At 43.1% G+C, this 26,126-nt stretch overlaps 2 protein-coding genes across 2 annotated transcripts in view; one reads left to right on the forward strand and one right to left on the reverse strand.

The window, feature by feature from the left end:
• guca1aa (guanylate cyclase activator 1Aa) lies at window positions 1–14,671 on the reverse strand. Its single transcript, XM_010776537.1, has 5 exons — window positions 14,468–14,671; window positions 11,477–11,687; window positions 1,391–1,540; window positions 1,218–1,311; window positions 1–673 (listed from the first exon to the last, which is right to left on the reverse strand). Exons 2-5 carry the CDS (start codon window positions 11,672–11,674, stop codon window positions 546–548), a joined length of 570 nt encoding a protein of 189 aa, XP_010774839.1. The 5' UTR covers window positions 11,675–11,687; window positions 14,468–14,671; the 3' UTR covers window positions 1–545.
• Window positions 12,586–26,126, forward strand: part of golgb1 (golgin B1) — a 23,584-nt gene continuing 10,043 nt past the window's right edge. The window contains exons 1-11 of the mRNA XM_010776591.1: window positions 12,586–14,307; window positions 15,104–15,182; window positions 15,353–15,526; window positions 15,644–15,757; window positions 16,582–16,749; window positions 16,857–16,979; window positions 17,472–17,585; window positions 17,778–18,480; window positions 18,565–18,641; window positions 19,727–19,787; window positions 20,141–24,216. Of these exons, the coding sequence (XP_010774893.1) occupies window positions 15,114–15,182; window positions 15,353–15,526; window positions 15,644–15,757; window positions 16,582–16,749; window positions 16,857–16,979; window positions 17,472–17,585; window positions 17,778–18,480; window positions 18,565–18,641; window positions 19,727–19,787; window positions 20,141–24,216 (5,679 nt within the window). The 5' untranslated portion in view covers window positions 12,586–14,307; window positions 15,104–15,113. The remainder of the gene's footprint in view (window positions 14,308–15,103; window positions 15,183–15,352; window positions 15,527–15,643; window positions 15,758–16,581; window positions 16,750–16,856; window positions 16,980–17,471; window positions 17,586–17,777; window positions 18,481–18,564; window positions 18,642–19,726; window positions 19,788–20,140; window positions 24,217–26,126) is intronic.

Raw genomic sequence — 26,126 nt, forward strand, 5'->3', positions numbered from 1 at the left:
GCTGCTATTTTGTCTTCTGCTTCAGCTTTATTTAAAAAAAAGGATACAAAAGGTAAACATGGGTTTAATCTCTTCAGACACTTTTACCTGTTTGTGTACTTTACGCTGCAAAGTCTCCTGTTAACCGAACGGGCAAGAACAAGTAAAAAGTCATTCAAGTATTTTGATGTAGACGCCCAGAAATACAGATTTGGTGCATATAACTGCCACTCTGCTCCACTTTCTCCCTGTTTAATCCCTGAGGGAATCTGTGGGTAAGTGGACCGTCTGAGAGATTATCCCTCGTGCCAAAGTGTCCTTGGGAGAGCTCAGCGACAATAAACAAAGACAAGTACCACTTTGCAAAGGTTGACTGAGTCATCTAAATGCATATGTGATTCTTTTAGAGGTTAGAAATAAGATATGTCAGAGTTTGCAGCAGAATTACAATAACCTGGTTTAAATCTTTATAGAAATCTTAGTCTATGAAAGACCTTTTCTTCAGAGGCCGTGTACTGAACTCTCAGGTTGAATTGTGTATAAGGATAAAGTCATCGGGGAAGGCACTAAACGCTGTGCCTCCTGTTGTGGATCATCGTCATGATGTGGGTCAGGTCCAGGCTTTTTATCATCACCTCCATGAAATCATCATCACCTCGAGCACCAGCCACAAACTCCTCCAAGGAGAGCTCACCTGTTAGAGAGAAAAGACGTTAAAAACATGCAGTTTTCTCCCAAATTAAGTCAATTAAAAAAAGTCCCACACCCCCCGTTTTAGAATTGCATTTCATGTATTACATTGTACTTATTGAATTAACCTCCTTTGGTAATGATTTAAGGATTGTTGGAAGTTCAACAGCCATCAACATAATATTGTGTTGTTGTGATTGTCTGGTTTTCTACAGAAGAGAATTAGTGCCTACCATGAGAACAAATTAGTATGAACATTTATTATTCATTATGTTTTTTTTATTCAGTTGCATTTTGTGTAAGAACCATTTAATCGATAATAATTCATTCAAATTCTTAAATTACTGAAAATTAACTTGACATTTTAGGATTAAAGTTGAATTTCTGAGAATAAAATCAATTCTACGGTTAAAAATAAAGGAAATTGCACCAACTTTTTTTTTTTTTTTTTATGTCTGGCCTTCCATAGATTTTAGCCTCAAGACAGCCTCAGAGCTGATAAATATCTCAACACTGTCCACCCAATGTTCTAAATCTCACACACTCACCATCTCCGTTTATATCGATCCTGTCAAACACGCGGTTAGTGAAATCCTCAGCGGAATCTTCCTGACTTTCATTCCCATTGATAGCACGGATAGCCTGCAGGAACAGAGTATATCAGTATGCTATGATGAGACCATGAGTTGCTATACAACAGAGAGTGCAGTATATGCTGTACCTTTATGATGTTGAGGAGCTCATGCCGGTCAATGCAACCGTTACCATCCACATCATACAGTTTGAAATACCAGCGCAGCTTGTGCTCCATCTTCCCTCTCATCACCAGACTGAGAGCAGCCACATACTCTATGAAGTCTATGTAGCCGTCCTGCAAAAACAAGTGGGGCAAAACATCAATCAATTATTATACATCACCGTCTGATTAATATTTAACTATTTTCACACATTCAAAGAGGAAATTCACTGACGACGGCCCCTTAATTTCAAATTCTATCTGTGTGAAATAAAGTGTGCCACAGGGTCATCTCCAGGGTCTGTTCAAACAACATCAACAATCTCACAGATAATGCCATAGTTGAAATCATGCAGAGAGATTAACGTGAGCTGAAGGGGGCCTAAATATAGCGATGACCCTGTTCATGCTCCTTGACAATCTTAATAAACATGATCCGGGGTTTACATGCGTGTAGCTGGGAGATAACTGAACCGCTTGTTTGAGTAACAATTGTTATATTCAGTGTAGATAATAAAGACAGCATAACTCACTGATGCACACAAACTTAAGTCTTTCTTCATCTCATGTCAATAACGTCTTTGTCCACATGGTATTTATTTAGTTTGTCTCTTTAAAAGGGAGTAGAAAGAAATGCAAAACATGACGCAAACTAGAAACCCCACATATACTGTACCTAGAGGTGGGAAGTCGTGGAGTACAAATACTTCGTTACTGTGCTTAAGTACATTTTTATGGTATCAGTACTTTACTCCACTCCTTATTTTTCTGACGACTTTTTACTTTCTACTTCTTACATTTTCAAAACAGATTTACTTTAGTTTTAATCTGTGATTGGTGGCGTGATCATTATTATTTAGAGTCATTGCGTGCCTATTGATTTTAACACAATCCGTGTATCCGTCATTTCCTGGTCTTCTCTAAAGAAGAGGGACCAATGAAAACGTTGTAATTTTGCCGTTGTTCAGCATCGAAACATTCCTTAGCTAACAATGACATTATTGTTCTATTAATATAAAGGGAGGTCAGGTACTCTTTAAAACAGCTGGTAGCTATGGGTACTATTTTTACTTAAATACAGTTCGAAGCCCATTCTTCTTTACTTTTACTTGAGTAAAAAGTTTGACTAAACTTTTTACTCAAGTAAAAGTAAAGAAGAATGGGCTTCGAACTGTATTTAAGTAAAAATAGTACCCATAGCTACCAGCTGTTTTAAAGAGTACCTGACNTCAACATGTAAGAAGTAGAAAGTACAGGTATTTGTGTTCAAAATGTAAGAAGTCAAAGTAAAAAGTAGTCAGAAAAAAAAGTAGTGGAGTAAAGTACTGATACCAGAAAAATGTACTTAAGTACAGTAACAAAGTATTTGTACTCCACTGCTTCCCACGTCTGACCGTGCCTGAAAACTTCTGCAGAGGAGCCAAACGATACTCCTCTCTGTGTGCTGCTGCTTGTGGATACAGTAGCCCGGGTGGCAAAAAGACAGCAGCCATGGCCGGCTGGGTTATTGAGCGTGATGCTGGGAGGCCTGACGTGAGAGATGGCTGCAGCTTCTGCGTTAGAATTACATGTTCAGCCTGCGGAGCAGCGGGGATATGACACGCCATTGATCCCCGTTTTAATTTTATGGTGGCTACCTCCAGATTTGAACGCTTTGGTGGTCTAGTAGCCTGACCCTTTTAATCAATCCCATATCATTTAGTATTTAACTAACATAAACGACCAACTGATTTCCTGGAATGCCCTCTGAAAGCAAAGAAAGTAGATAAAGCAAAGTTGTGTTGAGTCTGTGTGATGTTGAAAAGCGATTCACAGTACACCAGATTTGTCGGGAATTCTTTGTGGTTCTTTGTAGAACAGACAGACTGGATTGAAGTGAGTAAAGCTAATGAGCTGCAGAGTGGGGGAATATGAGAAAGAGGAAAAAAGGCACAATTTCTAGTCCTTGAGATCTCTTGCATAATTCCTCTTGAGTATCATCGCTCTCCATATTCTTCTTCAGTGGTGTCTTGGCAGGTTATGTTGAATTTCAATCTTTGTCCTTGAGGGAAAACTAGTGCAGCGTTTAGACATTAACAAATTGGTTTTCAACGAACAGCTTAGCCCTGCTGGTGCAGCCCAACAAAACAACTGCTGGTTCTGAACAAGATTTTACACATGACAGCCTCTCCTTGAGGAAAACCCTGAACAAAACCCTCTCTCTCTCTCTCTCTCTCTCTCTCTCTCTCTCTCCCTCTCTCTCTCCCTCTCTCTCCAAATAGAATAAAAATAAAAATTAACATTAGCGGCAAGTATATGCAAATTCAAAATAGAAAGGACATATGTCACTACTAGAGTATCTAAATAATACACAATGTATCAAAAACATTGAATAAATGGAATACTCATGGAATATCGGTATGTTTGTGCCAAAAACAAAAGTGTCGTAGAATGGGTATGAAAACTGCATCATTACACTGGGCCAAAGGCAAGTACACAGGGTGCAAACCTTTATACATACAGGCTATGGTGCAAACATGAGGTGGCCAAGTGGACAGTCAGTCATCCACACATGGGCTCACAGATATGTGTGTGTGTGTGTGTGTGTGTGTGGTGCGTGTGTGTGTGTGTGTGTGTGTGTGTGAGAGAGAGAGAGAGAGAGAGCAGAAGAACCTGGTTAATGTAATCCCATTATGGAGGTACAAGAGGGAGCAGTCACAGTGCTCAGCCCACACAATGGGCCGGCCTTCAGCCTGTAGCTATGCTCTGGATGGATGTTCCTGCCATGCAGATGGATCATCGTACAGCAGGCCGCCTCGGGCCCGAGCTGGAACTCACTCTCACAAGCAGCCATTACAATGGTAATAGGCAGTTGTTTCAAAATGAAATAGACTCTGCGGATACAATGCTTCCTATTTAGCAGACGTGTCGGCTGTCATGTCCTAAATCATACATATTTGTACACACAATGTCCATAATAGGTGGGAAAAACACATTTAATGTCTTATGAATCCATTTTTATTACAGCAATTTTGTTTTGCTATATCAAAATTAACAACCCCTACTGTTAAAGCATCAACACGAAAAGACCCACACCAGATGTTTTCATTTGTTCTGACCAGCATAGGCCTCAACCAGTGATGGAACAACAGTAAAATAGAAAATACTATACTTTAAAAAATACTCAAGTCACAAGTCCTGCTTTCAAAACCCTAGTAATAAAGTTAGTAAGGAAACAAGTATTGTCATTATATCTTACCTAAAGAACCAATAGTAAAAGTAGTTGCTATGGGTAATGACCCATTTCAGAATCATATATTTAATATTATTGGATTATGATTATTAGTGCATTCATGTGTTTACCACAGTTGGTAAAGGTGGAGCCTGGTTATATTATGTATAACAAGTATATGTCAATGTTTATTAATTAGTTTATATTTATATTTATGAGCTAATAATCTGAAAAGCAACTAGTTTCTAAAACAATATTGGCTTCCAATCGACATTGTAAAAGAGGCATAAAATGAAAATACTCAAGTATAAGTACCTCAAACTTGTACTTAAGTACTGTACTCGAGTAAATGTACTCTATTGCAATCCACTACTGGCCACAACTGTGTTTAACCACCAGGCTGGAGATTAAAGGCGTGTTGCTCAGCGGAGGGACAGCACACAGGCACATTTTGAAACTTATTTGTTGCTGTGTTCCATTTCATTATTGGAAAACACATCAGTTTTCCCCGCGGCTGCTCTGTGGCGTGTGGAGGATTCCTGCACACAGAAGAGGGGGACTGATAAAGATAGAATTGATTCCAGCCAGCAGCAGCGGCCATATTGAAGGGGTCTCGGTTTAGACCCGCAGCTAAACGTCTGCCTTCTCTGCAAGTCGTCACAGAGGCAACATCAATCTCCTGCCTCACGACTTCTTAAAGCCTGCCTTCTCTCCTGATGCCTTATCACTTCATCTGCAGGCGAGATTAAAGAGGTCACCTCCAAGTTTCCACAATCTAACTATAGGCTACCAAACATGGATACTGAAATGCAGGCTAGCTTTTAAAACAGTTTAAAGGGTAGGCTCTGTTTTTTTTCTATATTGAAGAAATAGTAGATATTGCAGAGGGTTGGATAAGAAGATTTAGACAGCTCTCATGTCAGCCTCTCTTAATATTACTTAACCCAAACAACCAAACTGAAATGTCAATTAGATTTCAAGGGGGACACATATTCTCACAGATTACGTTTCGTTTCGACCACATATACCGTACCTAATCTACATTCAGGTAAATCAGTATCGGGAGGATGTCAGGATGGATGGATTAGTTTAAACAAACAGGATTTTCTCCCAGTAGTAGACACAACAATAACACTTCTCAGTCAAAGTCAATTACAAATGAAAATGTGTACAGTAGGTTTGAAATGACACAGAAAACTCAGTGCAGTTTAGTTGTATGGGAACATAATAGGAGCCAGGGTTGCAAATATGGAGATACAGTATAGCCAACAGCTGGGTAGCTTAGCTTAGCATAGCATGAATACTGGGGGGAAAACAGCAAGCTGGCTTTGTGAAAATATTCACACAGTCCGCCTACCAGCATCTGTAAAGCGTACTAATTAACACATTATATAATCTTATGTTTTTCAAAGTGTACAACACGAAAAGTTGAGGTTTATAACTTAACTAACAGTCAGTCATTTCATAGAGTCCCAGCTGGTTGCCTTTCAAACTCAAGGAGATGATAGGAAACCTTTAATACAATACTGATATGCCATATTGAATATAAAAGAGCTATGGGTCGTTTCTCATGTCCCATATTTGAATATGCAGTTAAGAAATTGGGACATTTAAAAGTTCAGCTGAAGCTAATATGAGTCTTCAGCAGTCTTAGCCAAATTGACATAGTTTGGACAACGGGGGTGGAGACACGTTGGCATATCTGTGGGAACTGTTTGGCCATAAAGTGAATGACACGGTCCCAAACGAGATGAAGCTAATTGAAGTTCAGCATGAAACAGATAGGTGAGATCATTGAGATGTTAAGACCGGTGCCAACAAAGAGAAGAAATACCATTAAACTTAGTTAAACACAGAGGGCATTACTATTTAATAATGCACATAAAGCTCCAGCATTTCAACTCCCAATAGCAAATAGACCCAGCCCTTAAAAAAGCATTAAACATGTACCTTAGTTAAATAGTAATGCTATGATTTGCAGCTAAGTCTGAAATGCTTTAAACGTCTGCCTTCATCTCAACTAATGTGCTGTCTAAGAACTCACTTGATATTCTCCTGTCCACATTATTGTCTGAATAAAGAGGCTCATTTTCATTTAAATGTAATTTCTAAAACAATCTTGCACACTCACACACAACCACAATAAGTGATATTTGTAAACATTATGCGGAAAATTGTTCTTGAAAATAATCTTAATACACAACAAAACCCGGATAAGAGCAGACAATACGAGGGGACAATAAGGGAGAATTCATACTGTTATGAGTCCATCTATGCTCCAGTGAGCGCCTCGTTTCAATATAGATGAAGAAAGCGGGGCCTGAGGACAGCGCAGAGATATGCAGACACACATATCTGATGATGTACAGGCACATCCTAAAGAGAACACATTTTCTAGCTAGCCTTTTATAATTGTATTTTTCCCCCGTCCAAAAGGCCCTGGAGCTAGACTGGTATGCTCCATCTGAAGCGGTCGGTGTAGTAATGGGTCATAGTGATGCATTCATACTGGGACTGGCTTAATTGTATTATCAATCTCATCCAGACACTGCTGTAGCCCCACAGCTCTGGACATGCTACGGTCACACGCTCTGCATTAGTGTTGGGGAGTGAACCATGAGGAATTGCAATCTTCACTTTCATCTGTTTCTCAAACCTCAAAACGAAGAGTTGGACGATGTTTTGTTTTTTTATCAGAATTTGGGCACGACCGTCCCTCAGGTCTCATCTTCTTTCTGTCCGTCACTCTGCCTCTTTATCGTCTCCTCTCGGTGTGTCCAGTGTGTTGGCGGCCACAAGTCTGTTCCAATTTCACGCTATCTTTTAACAAGTTGATTATGTTGAGCCCTACAAAGAAGGAGAGGTGGCGGAGGGACAACTAGCCAGGTCGAGTCTTAGTTGTTCTCTCTTGTTTTGTGTCTCCCTCTCCAAGCACTCTCCCTCATGGCTTTTCTCTTCTCTTCTCTCAGTGTAACTTATTTTCCTCTCTTCCTCAGTAGTAATCTTTGCAGCAGCTCCAGTGTTGGAGCAGAGTCAGGGAGATAAAAGCATAGGGGAGCCGAGGAGTCCTTGGCAAGCCTAAGGCAAGGAGAAGGTCAACAGGCCTGCCTAAGAAGGGCTGTTATCATCTTGGTAACATGTTATCGGAGAGCCCGCAGTAGTGTTTATTTACAGTTATTGCTCCCTCTGGGTGCACACTTCAACGCCTGGGGCTGATTGCTCTGTAATGAGTTCAGGAACACAAGGAGCCGATGCAAGAAAAGAAGAAAAACAAGGAAGGCAAGAAATCACTGGCCAATAACCAATAGGTCAACGAGAGAAAAAAAGAATCAAGAAAGAACAAAAAATTTCGGAGAACCAGACGGAAAAGAAAGTGTATTCTTCGAGCGAAGACTGTTTTTCTTTGTAGTGCTTATGTCCTGCCATTCAAGAACAAACAAATCACAGCAAAGTGGACAGCAGTTTCCTTCCGCAAATGAAAGAAAAGCCCAGTTAATCCAGTACTGCAGTAAATGGCTCTTGACCTGGAGTCGGCTGGGTTTGTTTAAAGGAAGGACTGCCGCCTGGACTTAAACACTTGATTTCCATCTCTAATATCCACAAACTCCCTCTTGTAATTTACTTAACCAGTAGAGCTTTCGCTGTATGTATTTGCTTGACCAGTCCAGTATTGTGTGTGCTAAGATTGGAGTTTATTTAAGAGGCTAAAAGGTGAACAGTGAATCCAGGAGATGAGCAAATCAGGAGAGAGGACGTGTGTTAATCCCAGCGTGGGTTTTGAGGAAATCTCTCATTGTGGAACAGCTTTTCAATCTAGGGAATTACATTAAGTGCTGCTACTGTCAATGCAATGCCAGCTTTTCAGGAAGAAATAAAAAAAAGCAGGAAAAGGCAGAACTGAATTCCACTGAAAGGCATTGGCAGAAGATCAAGGAGGTTTTCAGCAATCATTTTTCCAGGCACAGCACCCAGCTATCGGGCAATTAAGAGAAATTAAGATGGGGGGAAAAAATACATATACTGTATGACAAAATCCCAGATTACAAAATCATGTTTTTTTTCTAGAATATGTACATACAGCATATACAAGTCAATTTATCCTATGATAAGCTAATCCCTTTTTATACCATCGGTTATGGGCGATTAAGAGACATAATTAGGTAACTCAAATTAGACGTAATTCATCAGAGAAGTGTGCAGGGAGCTTTTCTAGGAGGAAGTTTTTAAATCACAGCAGGAGGTTGTAGATGATGCCAGATTCATGATGAAGGAATGATAAATGAGATCACTTCATTTCAGGAAGGACTCCAAGCATCGCTGCGTTATGTTGGGATTAAAGTCTGAACATGAACAGGATGGGAAGACACCCTCAAGAACTAAAATGAGTAAAAGTTAGAAAAATGTTTTGTTACATAAACATAAGGCTGGATTACAGAAAGCATTATTTAGCAACTTTATAGTAATCCTCCGATTTTGCTCTGAAGGAGAAAGCAGTTTGACTTTGACTGACGGCATAAATGTTGTCTGTTACAATAGTAAGTTGGCATTTGTCTCCCTGCTACTTAGTTAAAAAAGAAAATGTCCTTCTCTTATAATGCTTTAGAGTGCAAACAAAGCTTACAGTTTTTGTATCAAAACAAAGTAACAAAACTACGGAAGAGGATTAGGGCCACATGAAAAAAAAAAGAAGTGGGGTTTTTCAAGTGGCCCTAATCCTGTTCCGTACGAAACAACGACACAGAAACAGTAACAGAAATGTAGGGTTCATTTTCAGATGTTTCCTCAAAGTGCGTTCATTTTGTTTTGCGAATATCGGGTCGAACTTTAAAGGGGACCTATCATGCAAAATGCACTTTTTGATGTCTTTTCTACATAAATATGTGTCCCCGGTGTGTCGGGGAACTCACGCATCGTCAGAAAATAAAACCCTCTCTCTTTTCCTCCGTACCCAAATCTCTAAAAACGGGGGTACAACGGAGCTGATCCAGATTTGCGTCCGATATGACGTAATATCTGAAATGTGGACCCACGGCCCAATCAGAAACGTTGCTAAAACAATGCCCGACTGTTTTGGACGTAATATGGTCGGTGTTTACATTAGCATCGCTAACACTCAGAGCTAACCTGTACTGGAGAGCATGTGTGTGAAGAAGCAGGAAATAAAAAGGAACTCACCTTGTGGTATAACCGGCAAGAGAGAAAGCCTTTGAGCTCCATACTGTTTCAGAGAGAATCCTTGATAATCCATGATATGGCGTTTCATCAGTAAAATCTCCCGCATGAGCTCAGCCCACCACTTTATACCCAAATCAGCACTTTTGAAACAGGAAGTGAAATAGAGGGATATGAGGCATGGCTAGAATGGGTGATCTGTTTGGTATTTTGAGCAAAACACTTCATAGACATGTTTTTTATATATTTTTTATAACGATAAATAAGATCAGAAAGCGTCGCGGACAGAGGGGGGGGATGTGCAATGAGAGTTCTACGATGAACAACAGAAGGAAAATATTTATGGAGCATAGGTAAACAGAGACTTGTAGGTTACATTAGCTGTTACGAAATTACCTTTTGAAATATGGTGAATCATAGGACGAAAGAGTTGTCCTCTCAAATCTGAGCGACTGGCTGTAATAAGGTAGTTTCGTAGATTGGTGATGGCCGTGATTGGAATGGAATGTTAGGGGAATGTCAGTGTGTTGATTATTGTTTGCGATTGCTGGGTTAGGATCATGGTGGAAATGTTGTAAGGACCGTCTATTGGGTGTTGAAGAGAGCGTCGAATACAATCTTCTATTCGTTATTATGTCTTCTGATCATTCGAATATGGATTCCCTGTTGAAGTCGGTTACGTCGTCAGACTCTTTGGCGTTCACCCTTCTCACGTTTATATTGTGGTAGATAATTCCTATTGCACGCACACGTGGGTGTGTTCAATTAGTCTCAACAACCCTGTGAACACTCGTTACGTTGATTCATGTCTTATGGTTAAGAATGTATAATATGTTTACACCTCTCCTTTATACAATTGTGTATCGAATTGGCGTCTGTACGTCTTGTAACACTAATTTCTCAGCACCGAAGACCAGTGGAGATCAAGGGTTAACAGTGAGCGGAAAATCGAGACAAAAACCAGACGTGGTTGAGGACCAGTTTATATATTATGGGCTTTGTACAGAGCTACAAGTGGTCGAACTATCGTTAAATGTGCTGTTAGTGTAATTTTATAAAGTCGTTCGTCTCCCCGAAGATCACTATTGAAATCTCAACGTGTCACAGAGACACTCGTCGAGAAAATGTAATTTCCAGTGAGGAGGGGGCGGTCGGAGGGGGGGGGGGGGGTTTTTTTGGTGGTGGCTTTTTTTGTTTGGGGCGGGGCCGCGCGTGACAGTACGATAAAAAATCCGTTATCGTAGCCAGAGANCACAATCCGTGTATCCGTCATTTCCTGGTCTTCTCTAAAGAAGAGGGACCAATGAAAACGTTGTAATTTTGCCGTTGTTCAGCATCGAAACATTCCTTAGCTAACAATGACATTATTGTTCTATTAATATAAAGGGAGGTCAGGTACTCTTTAAAACAGCTGGTAGCTATGGGTACTATTTTTACTTAAATACAGTTCGAAGCCCATTCTTCTTTACTTTTACTTGAGTAAAAAGTTTAGTCAGTACTTCTAGTTTTACCAGAGTAATTTTAAACACGAGTATCTGTACTTCTACTTGAGTAAAGGATGTGTGTACTTATGCCATCTCTGCATATAACATCAAATCCTGACCCTCTCAGATAAAAAAAAACGTTCTTTCTCTGCAACCAAAGTCTAAACCCTCTTGAACTTTGTATTTCAATGTACAGAATCTTACTTTGTTCATGTCAAACGTGCGGAACATCTGCTCGATGTAGGTGTTGGCCTCCTGGTCCAGGCCACGCAGCCCGAAGAACTGCTTGAACTCGTGCAGGGTGAGCTGACCCGAGGGACACTCCGTCATGAACTTCTTGTACCAGAGGTGCATCTCCACCGCCTGCAGGTCGTCCACGGTGCTTGAGGATGAGTTACCCATTCCTCTTTGACACCTGAGTGTGTAGGGAGAAGATACCTTGAACCTTTTTTCTGCAGCTGCTGGTCTACTGTGAAGGGGATGTTATCCCTCGTCACAGTCACACAACAACAGGGCTAAGGGGGAGAGCAGCAGCTGATGGGGGGGCCTTTTGTAGCTGGGGACGTCCTCCTTGGGTCTAATCCATAGACTGTATATATAAAGATCTAATCACTGTCTGTAAGCCGGACAGAGGCAGATGATCAGCATAATCGGCCCATTGAAAGGCCAGGTGGACTTCTCCATCCATATTTACCACGAGAACTGCTGACACACAAGATGCAGCTTTCATCTGTGACGTGGAGACGAGGGACATCCATCACATAATGCATCTGAACTGAGGACTCCAGTATGAGTGGAGCAGGTGTTGTGTTCTTGTTTTACACTATGCACATTAAAAAACACACTACTCAGCAGATTGAGAATTCATAAAAAATGATCTTTAGTTGCTGCTCTATTTCTGAGATTTGCAGAATCAAATCAAATCAAAATCATGTCTCAAAACATATCTTGCACCTTGATGCATTTTTCCCCAGTATTTTCCGTTTTAGCCTATTTTTCCGGTTATATACAGTACTACGTCTATAACACTGTCTTACCACATCACACCAACATTTCTATTTTTCTATATTTAAACTGAAAAACCTAAGTATTATTACTTAGTCACAGTGAAAATTATTCAGTTTTATGCCTACAATGTTAACATGCGACTTCCTATTATAATCATACCATCTCACTTTACCAAATAACTTTGAAATGTGATAATTACCCTTGCATAGTTCATGTATCTTATGTTAGTTTTTGTTTAACCATGTGAGGCACTTTGTAACTTTTTTCTTAAAAGGTGCTGTAAATAAAAACATTACTATATATTCGATTTTATTGCGATACCACAGTTTAAAACCAAGAAGGCATGGCTGATTGTTACAGTGATTAAACATAACAGTTAGCGTCATTACTTTAAAAACAATGCAAAAAGCTTTTTGATCTCAGTGACGATACCAGAAACAAGTAAAAATAATAAATCCATCATGTCTTAGTGCTTCTGTATGAAATGAAGTCTCACTTCCTAAATATACATTTCTTCATATCTTCCTAAGCAGTATTGTGTTAGTGGTATTTAGCAGATAAGTGCAGTTAGTGTTTCCAACAATGCTTTCTTAAAACTTCATTAGTCATTAAAACAGACAAATAACACAGATATATACTGTACATGTTAGTGCATAAACTGGAAGCTAAATGAGCTATAAAAAAATGTGAAATGTGATATGAAAATATATGCACTAATACAAAACAAAAAATAAAGTAAATTAGTAAATCATTAGTAAATGCAGCTGTGGGTCCTTTTAAAGCAACATTTCACTTCCAATTTTGTAATTTCTCACATCGACATTTAAAGAATGGTTTCATTCATAGTAGTTGCCTCTGGAATACATTCAGGAGCAGCGTAACTGGCCATAACACTTGCAAAGTAGGATAAGAGTTTCAGATTATGGCAGGAAAACCACAGGAAGCATAATCTCCACAGGAAGCTCATTGTTCATTCAAGGATTTGCATTACTAATAACACATAAGAATTGGCTGCTCGACAAAAACAATATATTTTGCAGCAAAATTAAATATGCTTCAGACAGGCACCGATTTAAGAAAATCTACATTTGGCTGGTAGCTTTCAATCAAAAATCCTACACCTGCTGTAGTGCAATAATGAGGCAACACATTTTACTCTAGTTTGCATTACCCTGTAACCCATTTGCATTAACAGCAGATATGAGTGACGAAACGCAGCAACAACTTTACCTCACAAATAGAGCAATATTTTCCAACATTTTGGAAGAGCTTTAAGACAAATTCAAATGATGGAATACACATATAAATGTAACCACATATAACAAATAGCTATATTTAGAAGCTTAAAAAAGTAAACAGCTATATATTTTCAGTAAGGCCTCATTATCCTTCTTCATATTCAGTTTCCAAATCCCCTTCAGGTTCACGGTTGGGGTCTTTGTGGTTGTCTCAATTTGGCCTTAGGTGTAGACAACACATTTAAATAAGTTTAGTCAATGTTGATGATCCATGTCAGAGCTCGGACAGATATCTCTGGCACCTCCACCAGCGACATGTATCCTCTTTCCCCAGTGCAGATATTTGTAGATGGAGTCAAACACTGACACCGTGTAGCGTGCAAACAGGCTGGTCCACTTCACTGCGTCCACCATCCACTGCACTGTGCGCCCCACAAAGGCCACAAACACTGTGGTGTAGTGAAACAGCAGCAGCAGACTCCTCCCAAGCTGCTTGCCATGGTTGATGATCATGATCAAACTTTGTTCATGTCCTGCCATCATTATACTGTTTGGAGGTTAATTTAATGTTTTAAAAAAAAAAGTATATTAAATGCAGATACTCCCTAGAAAGTACACGCCTGTCAATTTGCAGACAGTCCCTTATACACGCAGATCGCGGCTGTCCAATCAGAACACAGGAAATGTTGTTTCCGGGAATGTTTGGTGATGTGGCTATGCTCTGACATCCATCCGAGGAAATATATCACATAAAAAGCAGATACATTCACCTGGAAAGCACTCGAACAGGTGAGTCAAAATGTCCTTCTTTTTAAAAAAAAAGCTCCACCAGTCAGGCTGCAAAGTAGAGCTGTCATCCGTCAAGGAGAAAAACTCAGCAGTGCATTTTTTAAGAAGCTGTCCTTATTTACCAGCGTTAGATAGCATTAAGTAGCATTAGCTTACTTACTGTAATTGTGCAAACTACAGCCAGAGTAAACACCGGGTGTCTTGGCACAGTGTCCCCTTCACACTGCTCTTTCTTAATTTTAAGATGTGTCTTCTAATTTTTAAAGACACCGTTGTCCAACCTCTTGCAAAGTTTGCCGTCCATTTTCGCGTTAGCTAGCTATAATCGTTGCTGTTCACAAAAAGAGTGACGCAGCCGCAGTGGAAAGTCAGGCTGGTTCGGAGGAAGTCGACTTTGTTCGATCCAACTCGGAGAAGATAGGTCGGGGATCTCTGCCAATGTGTTGCTTTGCACATATTTGCGTGAGGGGGAAAGGCAAATAATTACAAAATATGGGAAAATTTTAGCACAGAATAAGTTGAATAGTTATTTCTGTAAGCATGGTTCTGCAAAATGCCTTGTTCTGAAAATAACAAAATATAGAAAATAATGTAATATTCATGTTCATTCTAAGTTGTTAATATTTGTACACAATTGTAACAGCACTAAATTCCTACGCACAGTTAAAGAAGGAGCCATGAACATGGAATTCTTTATCACACTTATTGACTAAATGTAAACAGGAATGAATGTTTTAGAAGCAGATAAGGAAATATTTGACCATCATTACTGATGTTATATTGTTCCCCCTCACAGTGGCATCTTTATGTTCAGCCGTCTGGCCACAGTCCTCCAGGAGCTCTCTGGAGAGGAGGGCCAAGATGGAGACCCACAGGTAAGAAAGCAACAGTACAATATGAAAAATCCTTATGAAGGGTTTTGCTCAATGTCGTTTACTTTTCAGCTAAAGATGTAATAATATCTGGTCCAATTTCAGCTGTTTTTACCTGTTCGTTTTACAAAGTTAACCATAACAAATAAACGGACCTTCTCTCTTTCCTTGAGCAGGGCATGCTGGTGCCTCAGCTCCCCGCCGGTGAGGGCCAGGCTCCAGGGGAGTCAGAGGCCCCTGAGGAGGCCTTGGAGAGGCTGGCTCATCTGGAACAACTGGTGGTCCAGCTGAAGGAGCTCATCCGAGAAAAAGACACTGAGCTGTCTGACAAAGATGCAAAGCTCAAGGTAAATAACCTGTGTGTGTGAGTCTGCTATCGAGAGTCCAAAAGTCTCTTAATCGTATTCTTTGTGCCAATGTCTTTTATCAATTAGCGCTTATGTTTTTTTGCTTTATATCCACAGAATGAGAAAGACGAAGCTGAGGCCCGCTTCACCAAACTCAAACTGCAGGCCAAAGCCAAGATGGCTTCACTCAGCAAACAGATCACTGAGCTGAAAGGACAAGGAGGGGCACCGGTGCGTTTGAATAAGGCTTAATACAGGGTGCCTACTAGGGCTGCACGATATTGGAAAAAACGGACTTTGCAATTTTTCTTCCCCTGCGATATATATTGCGATATGAAAACATACAGGAATTGAAGAAAAGACCGTTTTTTTTCCCCGCAAACCATCCTATCTTGAACTTTAATGCTATACAATTGGTATTTCTTTAACTATATTTAACCGGATGAAGGATTTTAGTCACGGACGTCTGGATCTTAAGTTATCAGAGCAACAAGCTGAGCTAGCACGGTTAGCAGCGCCGAACTGCCCCGGAGAAACACATGAGACTACTTTATTCAGTGTTTTTACCTTTAATCACGGGGTCCGTTTGCTTTGGAGATTTGATTGTGATTGGTGGCTTGCTGTGCATGCTGAGCCTGCATGTCACTCACTCAAGTACCCCTGACATGAGAGCCGCGCAAGTTTTCCTTTTGTAGCAAGCAGCAAAATAATTGTAACATGACGTGTTTGAGTTAATTTGCCTACTTAATATCACACGTCCACGCGATGTGAATATTGCGCATGCGCATATCGCGATTATCGTCACGATATATCGTGCAGCCCTAGTGCCTACCATGTCGAGTGTAATCCTTGAAAATTGAAAAAAGTACATGGAGAGTGCTTTAAAGTCCTGTAATTTCTTCTTTAAATATGTGTATAAACACTTAAAATGGTCATGGTTGTATGATAGTAGCAAAACATCCTCCTATATAGACTGAGATATGCCTCTTGTTCACTAAAAACCAACAATAAGACTCAATGCTTTTATCTGATTCCAACATCTGCTTTGTCTACAGCAGAGTCCAGACAGCTCTTTCACTGGAGCCGGTCCTGCAGTCGAGGAGGAGCTCCAAGAACTGAGGAACAGGCTGAGGGAGGAGGAGGCGAACAGCAGAGAGCTGCAGGAGCGACTCCAGACCACAGAGAAAACCCTTCAGGACAAGGAATGTGCCCACGCTGAACAGGTGACATAGCTGTGTTTATAGCAACATATAGACATATTGTGTTAAACAATTACAGAGTTCATTCATGATTCTGCTTTCTAAATGAATTCTTGTGCTTTTGTTTTCAGTTGCAGAAACTGCAGGCTGTGGTCTGTGAGAAGGACGTGCGTTTCCAGGAACAGATCCAGAAACATGAAGAAGAGCTGCTGGGGGTCACAGCACAGTCTCAGAGTGACGGCCAGCTTCAGCAGGTACAACACCCAAGAGTGCTTTAAATAACTTACATTCAAAGTGAGGATTATATATTTATCAACCCATTTAACCCCTACTCCAAGAATTTGTTTGGTTTTCCTTCTCTTTCTATTCTCTTTTTGTTGATTTGTATAGCTACAACTTACTAATATAGTGATTATCAATTAGTCTGCTTGTTATTACCGCAAATAAACATAGGTTAATGAAATGCCAATTTTGTTAAGTCCGTTTTTTTTTGACAATACAATCTCTGCAACATACAGTATAACACCTTCTAGGCCTAACATAGCCGATGAACACGAGCTAATCACTTTACTCTGAAGGAAACGGATAACTGGCAAATCACTGGAATTTGCTTCTGATCATCTTAAGGGGTGAACACAACAAGCAATGCTTTTTTAGCTTGTAAAATAGCAAATGATGTCCACACATCACAGATTCATTCACCATTAATACAGTCATTTGGTCACTATGTTGTTCTGCTCTCCCAGGCCCTGAATGCAGCACAGAGGCGCTGTGAGGAGCTCGAGGAGGCCTTCAACTCTCGATCCCAAGTGCTGGAAATGCTGCAGCAGGAAGTGAGCAGCGCTGATCAACAGAAACAGGTACGGAGATGGATTTAGTGCATGTGGACTGTTCTGCACACTGTTATTCTTGCTCCTGCTAGATGAAAAGAAAACTGTTCAAACAGACACACCCTCATCTTGATGGCACAACATTATTATGCATTGTTTGGCGTAGCCACACAAAACACACCCACTCAAGTCCTGCTTCTCTCTTGTCTAATTTCTGCACAGATCCTGACTGCTCAGTTCCGGCAGATGGAGCAGGAGCTGGCCGAGGCCGCCCTGCAGCGGGAGGAGGAGAGGCAGCAGTGGAGCGGACAGGCCAGCAGGGCCGATGCAGAAGTGGCAGCCCTCAGATCCAGCCTGGAGGACTTGGAAAGGGACAGGGCGGAGCTGGTGAGGCAAGATGGTGAGCTGGCCGCTTTGAGAGAGGCAGAGCATGGGAATGTGGAAGCTCTGGAGAGGGAGAGGATGGAATTCGCCAGATTGGAGAGAGAGCTGTCTCTGATGAAAGAGGCTGAATTCGCAGCTGTACAAGCCAGCCATGATGCTTCAGAGAGCGACAGGGCGGAAATACTGCGGCTTGAAAGCGAGCTTGCATCCCTGAGAGAGGCTGTTGTTCATTCCAGCGAGGACGCTTCAGAGAGGGAGCAATCAGAAGTAGATAAGCTGGAGCAGGAGCTGGCCTCACTGAAGGAGGAACATGAAGATGCCCAGAAGAAGGGGGAGGTCTTGGCTGAGATTTGGAAACATCTTCGGTTTTTGGCTGTCGAGGATGAGCAAGCAGCGGAGGAAGTCCCCGTCCCTTCTGACCTCTCCCTGTTCCTGGACACTGTGCAGACTATTGAGACACAACTGACCAGGCTGAGAGAGGAACGCAGTGAGAGCGAGGAACGCTGTGCACATCTCACCCACACCATGGAAACCCTTCATGGTAACATCATGTGTTTATGAAGTTATGTGTGTTTGTGTCAAGCCTTGTTATTAAGATGCTATAACATGAATCTTCAATTTTCAGATCAACTTGACAGAAATACCACAGAACATGAGGAAACCGCTGCCAGGGTACAACAGCTGGAGCATAACATTATAACAGTGAGTGCTAAGACAATGTAACTTCTGATATTTACATATGATCTGTAGCTGGATGCATTATCCGAGTCATGGCAGACTTTTGCATTTATACCTTGTATTTAATCGTTGTCCTCCGATTTCCTTCTAAACAAATTTAGAAATATACTCATCATTTATTGTTACAATTACACTATTGAACTATAACGACTCTCAGTCCTACATTGCGATGGAGTTTATAAGACTGTCCATACCTACCGGTAAATGGAAAGTTTTGTTTTTCATTCTTTTTTACTGACTTACAGTTGGACATGTTTCTTCAATCTAATGGTATTTTGTGTGTGAACGTCATTTCTGTACAAAGTGAGAACATTTATAGGTACATATTAGTAATTAAGTCAGATTTATCTTATTCGGCCGATAGGAAGAGTTTGGTGACCTGTCAACTCGCTGGGCAGGTTCTCTTCTTTAAATTGTGGTCATGCTGCACGGATCACAGTCACACATATCTGAGGAACGATCACAATGCGAGCCTGGCCACCTAAAAATGTGGTCAATCCGGTTTTGTCACATTCCAAACAGAGCATTTTGCATGCACTCACACCAGCTATGATTTATAAACATCATGCTAATGCTAGGCTGAAGAAGAAGCAACTTGTTTTGTATACAATGTAAACTTGTATAGAAGCTCTGCGAGGCTCTGCACATGCTTTAACTTCAAAAAAATGTTATTGTGGGACTAAAAGCTTGGTATAGACTGAGGTGTAAAAAGTAGTTCTTAATATCTACAATGTCAGACCGCTGTGTCATTGTATTTTCCTCTTTCATTGATATACCGTTTGCACAGTCGGCTTTTATTTAGCGAGTAAAGGACAAGCTGACTGCTCTTATCCTCTGAAATGAAATGTCCCTTATCCCCTCTGCACTGATCAACTGTTATACCTTACTGACTTATCCCGTCTTCACTTAAGGCCATAGATAGTGCTGACATAGATTTAAGGACAATGATAGAAACCATGTCAAGCTTTTTAAAGGGTGTCTTTAGTATATGTTTTAATAATAAGGTCAACAAACATGTAATTCTGCAATTTCAAATGTGTTTGTTTCAGACACCTGAAAGAGATGATGTGACTGAACCATCGGGCCAGGATTCAACTGAAGCTAAGCATGGTACACAAATTGGATTTGTCTTTCCAAAATAAAACTCATACATTAAATGGAAGCATACATACAGTCAAACAAATAAAGAGCTCTTAGTGGCTAGGCCACTTTAAAAAAAAGAAAAAGATTTGAGCTATAACTTGTGTCAGCCAGTGATGTTTTGCTACATTATACTTCTACTCCACAACCTTTATTTTACAACTATAGTGATTTGCTACTACTACTGCTGTAGATTTTGAATTCTTTATTTTGTGACAGTAGTTATATAAAATAACAAAATCGGTGTGCCATTCAATTACATTTTGAGAATTCAAGAAGTAACAGAAATGCTAAATCCCATCTCCTGTTATTGTCTTTCACAGAGCACATACTGGAACTAGAGCAGCAGCTTTTAGAAAGAGACAATGAGCTGCTGGCCTTGCGAGAGTCCCTCAGACAGGCCACTGAGCAGAGCGCCAGTGGGGTAGCATCGTCTGAAAACTACGAACAGACCCCAGATCAGGGTCAGGATGCAGATACGCCCCCCCATGACAGTTCTGCAGCTCTTTCTGGCTTCATGGAGGATTCACGTGACGACGAAACCACCTTAGTTGCCGAAGACACGTCAGTCTTCTCCATGTCTGCTGGTACTGAGAGCAGCCCAGAGCTCATCGGAGACCAGTCTGAGTCCCCGGAAGAATCCAAAGGAGCCTCCTCAGATGAGATGGTGGCCAGTAGTGATTCAGAGGTGGCCCACAGCAGCTGGACCCTCCTGGAAGCTTTGAATCAAGATGGAGGCCAAGAGTGGCCGTCCAACCTGCAGGACTTTAGCCAGCTGCAGTCCTGGGAGGCGACGAGCATGGAGCAGGAAACCTCCACAGTTCAAGTAGAGTCCTCCTCTGTCATTATCAGAGAGACGGTTCAAGTTCACGTGACTCAGCAGAGTTCTTCCACCACAGAGGGCATTATATCCTCTGGTCAGGTCTTTGCTCAGGCTTTAGCAGAGGAGCTTCAGAAGAGGTACGGTGAGATTCTGGCTGAGCTTCAGGGGCTCAGAGAGGCAGCTGCAGAGTCACAGGAGAACATCAAGAGCTTGGAAGAAGAGACACAGTATCTCACTGCTGCCAAAGAAGAAGCAGAATCCCAGTCCAATCGTTTTGAAGAGGAACTTCAATCCACCAGAGAGGAGATGGAAAAGCTCTCTCAGAACAGCAGCTCTGGGGTGGAGAAATATGGTGTTGAAATGCAGCTTCTAGAAGAACAGATAGACATTTTGAGCAGTGGAAGTAAAACTAAGGAAGAGAGGATCCAGGCCCTGCAGGCAGATCTGGAAACAGCTCAACAAGCTTTCTCAGAGCAGGAGGGGCATGTCAGGATGCTCAGTGCTCAGCTGGAGGACAGGGAGCTTCTCTCCTCTGAGCTCCAAAGGAGACTCCAAGAGATCGAAAACAGCATGTTGGAATCCTCTCAGACATCAGAGCTCAACAATGACACTCTATCAAAGAAGGACACGGAGATCAGCGAGCTGCAACTCCTTCTCGGACAAAAGGAGCAAGAAGCGACGGAGCTCAATGACAGTATGTCAGCAAAACTCCTCCAAGCAGAGGAAGAGAAGTTCCAGAGAAATGGTGAAGTCAAATCGCTGAAGGAGCAGATAGTAGACTTTGAGAAGGTCAGAGACGAGAAACAGAAAGAGACTTCTGAAGACTCAGGCGCTCAGGTAGATGATGAACTCACTAGTGTGCGAAAGGAGAAAGGAGTGCTGGAGACCCAACTGATGACCACCAAGAAGAAGTTGCAGGCTGCACTTGTGCAACGCAAAGAGCTCATGAAGAAGGTTGCTGATTTCGATGTAGAAGTGAAGACATTGAAAGAGCGAGAGGTTGAAACTCCTGCAGACATCCCAGAGGCAGAGCAATCCAGAGGGCAGGAGATCCAGGAAATGGAGGCCAAACTCCTCGAACTCCAACAAACTTTGAGAACCAAAGAAGAGGCGGTCGAGGCCCTCGATCTGAAGATGACTCAACAGGATCAAGTTCTCACTGAAACACTGGCTGTGAATAAAAAGCTAATTGAAGAAGCTGAAAACTCTCAGCAGGCTGACGGTCCCCCTGAAATAACTGCGTTACAGTCCCAACTGGCCTCTCTTGAAGCAGAGTGCGAAACCCTTCAGAAGAAAGTTCAGGAGGCTCAAGAATCTCGCAAGGAAACCATCCGCAAAGCCAAAGAGAAAGACAGGCACCACCGGGAACAGCTGAAGCAGCAGAAAGAAGAATACAGCGAGCTCGTAGAACGATCTGAGGAGCAGAGCGCGGAGAGAGAAGTGCTTCTGACTAAGTTGAGAGAATTAGAAGAACAAATAAGCACTGAACCTCCCAAAGAGGCCAAGCAACTGGCTGAACACATGGAAAAGCAAGCAACAAGTGATTGGGTCCAGGAGGAATGGGTGGATTTTGCCACGTCAGAGACAGATTCATCACAGCCACAAGCAAGTCATCCGGTCCAGCAACCTGCAGAGCAGTCGCTCTTTTCTGAACAAATAGATGAGTCTTTGCAAGCCCTCAGAGCAGAAATCCAGAGCGTGCGGATGGCTAACGCAGAGCTAGAGAAGCAGCTGCTGGAAACCCACACCAGTTTGTCAATGAAGGAGGCTGAATTATTGGAGCTGGGCGAAGAGCTGCAGGCACTACGAGAAAAGGAAAGACAGATTGATGCACTCTCAGAGGAAGTGAATGACCTCAGAGAAAAGTTTCACCAAGCTGAGGCTTACGCTGAAACCCTGAAAGCAGAGATGGAAATTGCAGCAAAAGCAACCTCTGAAGATTCTACCACCTCCATCACAACTCTTCAGGCCGAGGTGGAGGACTTCAAGGAGTTCCTCGACAATAAGAACCTTGAGATCATGGAGCTAGGTCAGCAGCTTAGCGAGCAGAAGTCTCTCATACACTCCATGCAGGACACGGTGTCTCAGAAGGATCAGCTGATAGTTTCTTTGCAGGAAGAACTGAATGCTGAGCAAGAAAAATCCCAAAGGTTAGAGGTCGAGGTTCCACAGAAGCAAGAGGAAGGAAAAGACAGCGAGGCAAAGGTCCAGCAGCTCCAAAGGAAACTTCAGGCTGCTTTGATTTCTCGCAAAGAGGTCTTAAAAGAAAACAAAACCAAAAAGGAACAGCTGGCTGAAACTGAGAAGCTCATTAAAAAGCTGAAGCACAAAATGGAGTCCGCTGAAAATGAGCTGGAGAAGCTGAGAGCGGAAAGAGTCAGACTGATTGATGAAGTTGACCGGACATTAGTGGAAAACCAAAGCTTAGGATCGACCTGTGAGAGCCTCAAGCTGGCCATGGAGGGCGTAGTGAGTGAGAAAGACGCCTGTAAGAGGGAAGTGGAGCTGGCCAAAGAAGAGGCCGCCAAAGCCTGCAGAGAATGGGAGGAGAAGGTTCAAGGCATGAAGGACGAGTACGAGACTCTGCTCAAGTCGTACGAAAACGTGAGCGACGAGGCCGAGCGAGTGAGGCGAGTCCTGGAAGCCGCCCGGCAGGAGAGGAAGGACCTCGCGACCAAGGTGAGGGCCCACGAGGCCGGGAGGCAGGAAGCTGAGAGGCAAGGAGAAGAGGCACAGAAAGAGGTGGATTTGGTGAAAGACAAAATGAGAAAGTTTGCCAAAGGAAAGCAGCAGAAAATAATGGAGTTGGAGGAAGAGAATGAGAGACTCAGAGAGATGCAGGACAAGACCGTGGTAAAGCGAGAGGGAAGGACTCTCAAAGCAGAGGCTGAAAGACTTCAGGATGAGCTGGGGGCTTTGAAAGCTGACTTGGATTCTACTGTGGCAGAAAGAGACTCGTTAGGGCAGCAGATTGAGGAACTGAAGGAACAGCTTGCCCAAACAGGACCGACAGAGGACACTATAACTAATGCAGCTGTTGAAGAAGAGGTAGTCACTGCCCAGCAATCAGATATAACCATGACCACAGCAGAGCCTGTTGAGAGTCAGAATGAAGACAAAGAAACACAAGCTGAACAAATAGCTGCAGCGCCTGCACCAGAAACACACTCTGAGGAAAAATCAGAAATGACTGAAAGTGTTTTATTAGAGGAGAAAATGAGGGAGATGGAAGCAGCTGTCAATTCAGAGAGGAAACTGTGGCAGGAACAGGAAGCTCGACTCAAAGCGGAGCTGGGCTCTCTTGAGCGAGATCTCCAGGAGAGTAAAGAGAAGGGGAGCCTGGTGGCCTCTCTGGAGAAGTGCCTCCAAGAGGGCAAAGAGAGAGAAAGGAGCCTGGTGGAGGAGGGTGCCAAGAGGGAGGCGCAGTTCAAAGAGCTGCTCAGGAGCCTGGAAGCCGAGAAGGACAACCTGGAGGAGCGTCTGATGAACCAGCTGGCCCAGCTCAACGGCAGCATCGCAGACTACCAGCAGGAGGCGGCGGACAACCGGGAGCATTTGACCGAGCTGCAGCGGGAGGTGGAGCGGTTGTCGCCAACCGCTCCACCTCCCGCTGCAGCTCGGTCAAATGCTCCCGGTTGTCCGCCGCCTCCTGCTGGTAGTCTGCGATGCTGCCGTTGAGCTGGGCCAGCTGGNGTGTGCCTCACAGAGCCCTGAAGGACGGACTAGAGACCTCCAGCATGTGTCCCTGAAATGTGGACTCAGGTTATTTCACACATCCAGGTCAGAGACCGGGGAAATCACCTCTCTGTGGCCCCTCCAAGACCCCCAAAGGACGGACCACAGACCTCCAGCATGTGTCCCTGACATGGGCACCTCCATAACCTTGCACACCGTGAGTCCCCGGACCCCCGGACTTAAGCATTCCCCCACGGACTAAACCCAGATGATCACACCCTACAGAACCTCATTCCCCTGGTAACCCTAAAAGGGGGGTGGATTTTGCGGTGCTTTACCGTCCGCCCATCGGCATCCATATTCGGCCTTATTCACGGCACCACCACCCCTTCTGTGGAGGATATTCTCATGCTCCTGGTAACCCTTTAAATAGTCTGATACTATCAGGGCTCATCACCGCACTTTACAAGCCAGAAATCATGTTTAAATGGTCGGGAAAAACGTCTGGAAGAGAGTTTTAGCCTGTCATTTTGCACGATATCATTTAACATTGAACCTCTCCTGGAAATGCACAGAATATGTCATTTTCAGAAGAGGGTCCATGTTAAATGATATCGTTCAAAATGACAGGCTAAAACCCAGGAATAAGTGCTTGAAAGGCGGAGAAAAGTTGTTTAAATTAGTCTGATACCTCCAGGGCGCACCGCATTTTACAAGCCGGGGAAGGTGTCTGAATCCTGGGTAAACATTGTTTAAATAGTCTGACACCTGGCACTGTATCTGCCCCTGGGAACCTTCAAGGTTATATTCATGTTTTATTATTTATTTAATAATCACATGATTTTTACAAAAACAGTATACACAGTATACATATATACAATAATTATAATATAACAATAGGATATACAGAATAAAAACATGAGTAGCGGGAGCCCGGGGGCCATATTAGCCGTCTAACTTGTACGGTGCACCGGGGAAAACAGGTTGAGTCCACGGCCCCTGCCCCTATTTAGGGGCAATGGATGTCCACTCTCGGGAGCGCCGCTTCGGAGAGGACCTCACAACTTTTTGGAAAACCGAGGCACAAATCTTCGCGTCCGGACCGTCCAGTAATCCGGCAGGAAACCCCCGAAGACACTCCGACCGGTTCTCCGTCTGCACGGAAAAAGCGCCCGCAGGAGAGGACCGTCACCGACTTTTTGGACCAAACGGGCACAATCTTCGGCTCGAACCTCGCGGCAGTAATCGCGGCGAGGAAAACCGCACGAGACGGAACTGCCACGGGTTTCTCTCCTAACGAAAAGCCGCCCGCCAGGAGAGGGACAAACGGGAGCAATCCGTTGCCCTCCGGGCTGCGAACGCTCCCAGTATAATCCGGACAAGGAAAACCCCGGAGACCACTCCCGCCGAGTTCTCTCCGCACGAGAACAGGCCGCGCAAAAGGGAGAAGACAACGGGCACGGAATCCTTCGGCTGCCGGACCTCCAGTAATCCGGCAAGGAAAACGCCCGAGCACTGATCCACGGTCTTCTCTCCGGAAAAAGGGCCCCAAAAGAAGAGGACCTGCCACGACCTTTTTTTTGGGGTCGAAAACCCGGGGCAACCAACCGTTCGCGTCCGGACCTCGACGCGCAGTAATCCGGGCAGGCGAACCGCCCTAGACAACGTCCCCACGGTGTTAATCTCCACGAAAGGGGCCAAGGGAGAGGACCGTCACACTTTTTGGACAAACCGGGGCCACAATCCTTCCGGCTCGTGACACCTCCGAGAGTAATCGGTTGGAACCGCCGAGACCAAAGCTCGCACGGGTC

The sequence above is a fragment of the Notothenia coriiceps genome, unplaced genomic scaffold, assembly GCF_000735185.1.
Source record: "Notothenia coriiceps isolate Sejong01 unplaced genomic scaffold, NC01 NC01_scaffold00017074, whole genome shotgun sequence".
NCBI lineage: Eukaryota > Metazoa > Chordata > Actinopteri > Perciformes > Nototheniidae > Notothenia > Notothenia coriiceps.

What these genes read in the sequence shown, in the direction of transcription:
- guca1aa (XM_010776537.1), bottom strand. Translation starts at nt 11,674, where the DNA reads ATGGGTAACTCATCCTCAAGCACCGTGGACGACCTGCAGGCGGTGGAG. An exon ending in GCACGTTTGACATGAACAAA is followed by an intron (nt 1,541 to 11,476) that starts GTAAGATTCTGT and finishes TTGTTTTTGCAG; the next exon opens with GACGGCTACATAGACTTCAT. An exon ending in GATCGATATAAACGGAGATG is followed by an intron (nt 674 to 1,217) that starts GTGAGTGTGTGA and finishes TCTCTCTAACAG; the next exon opens with GTGAGCTCTCCTTGGAGGAG.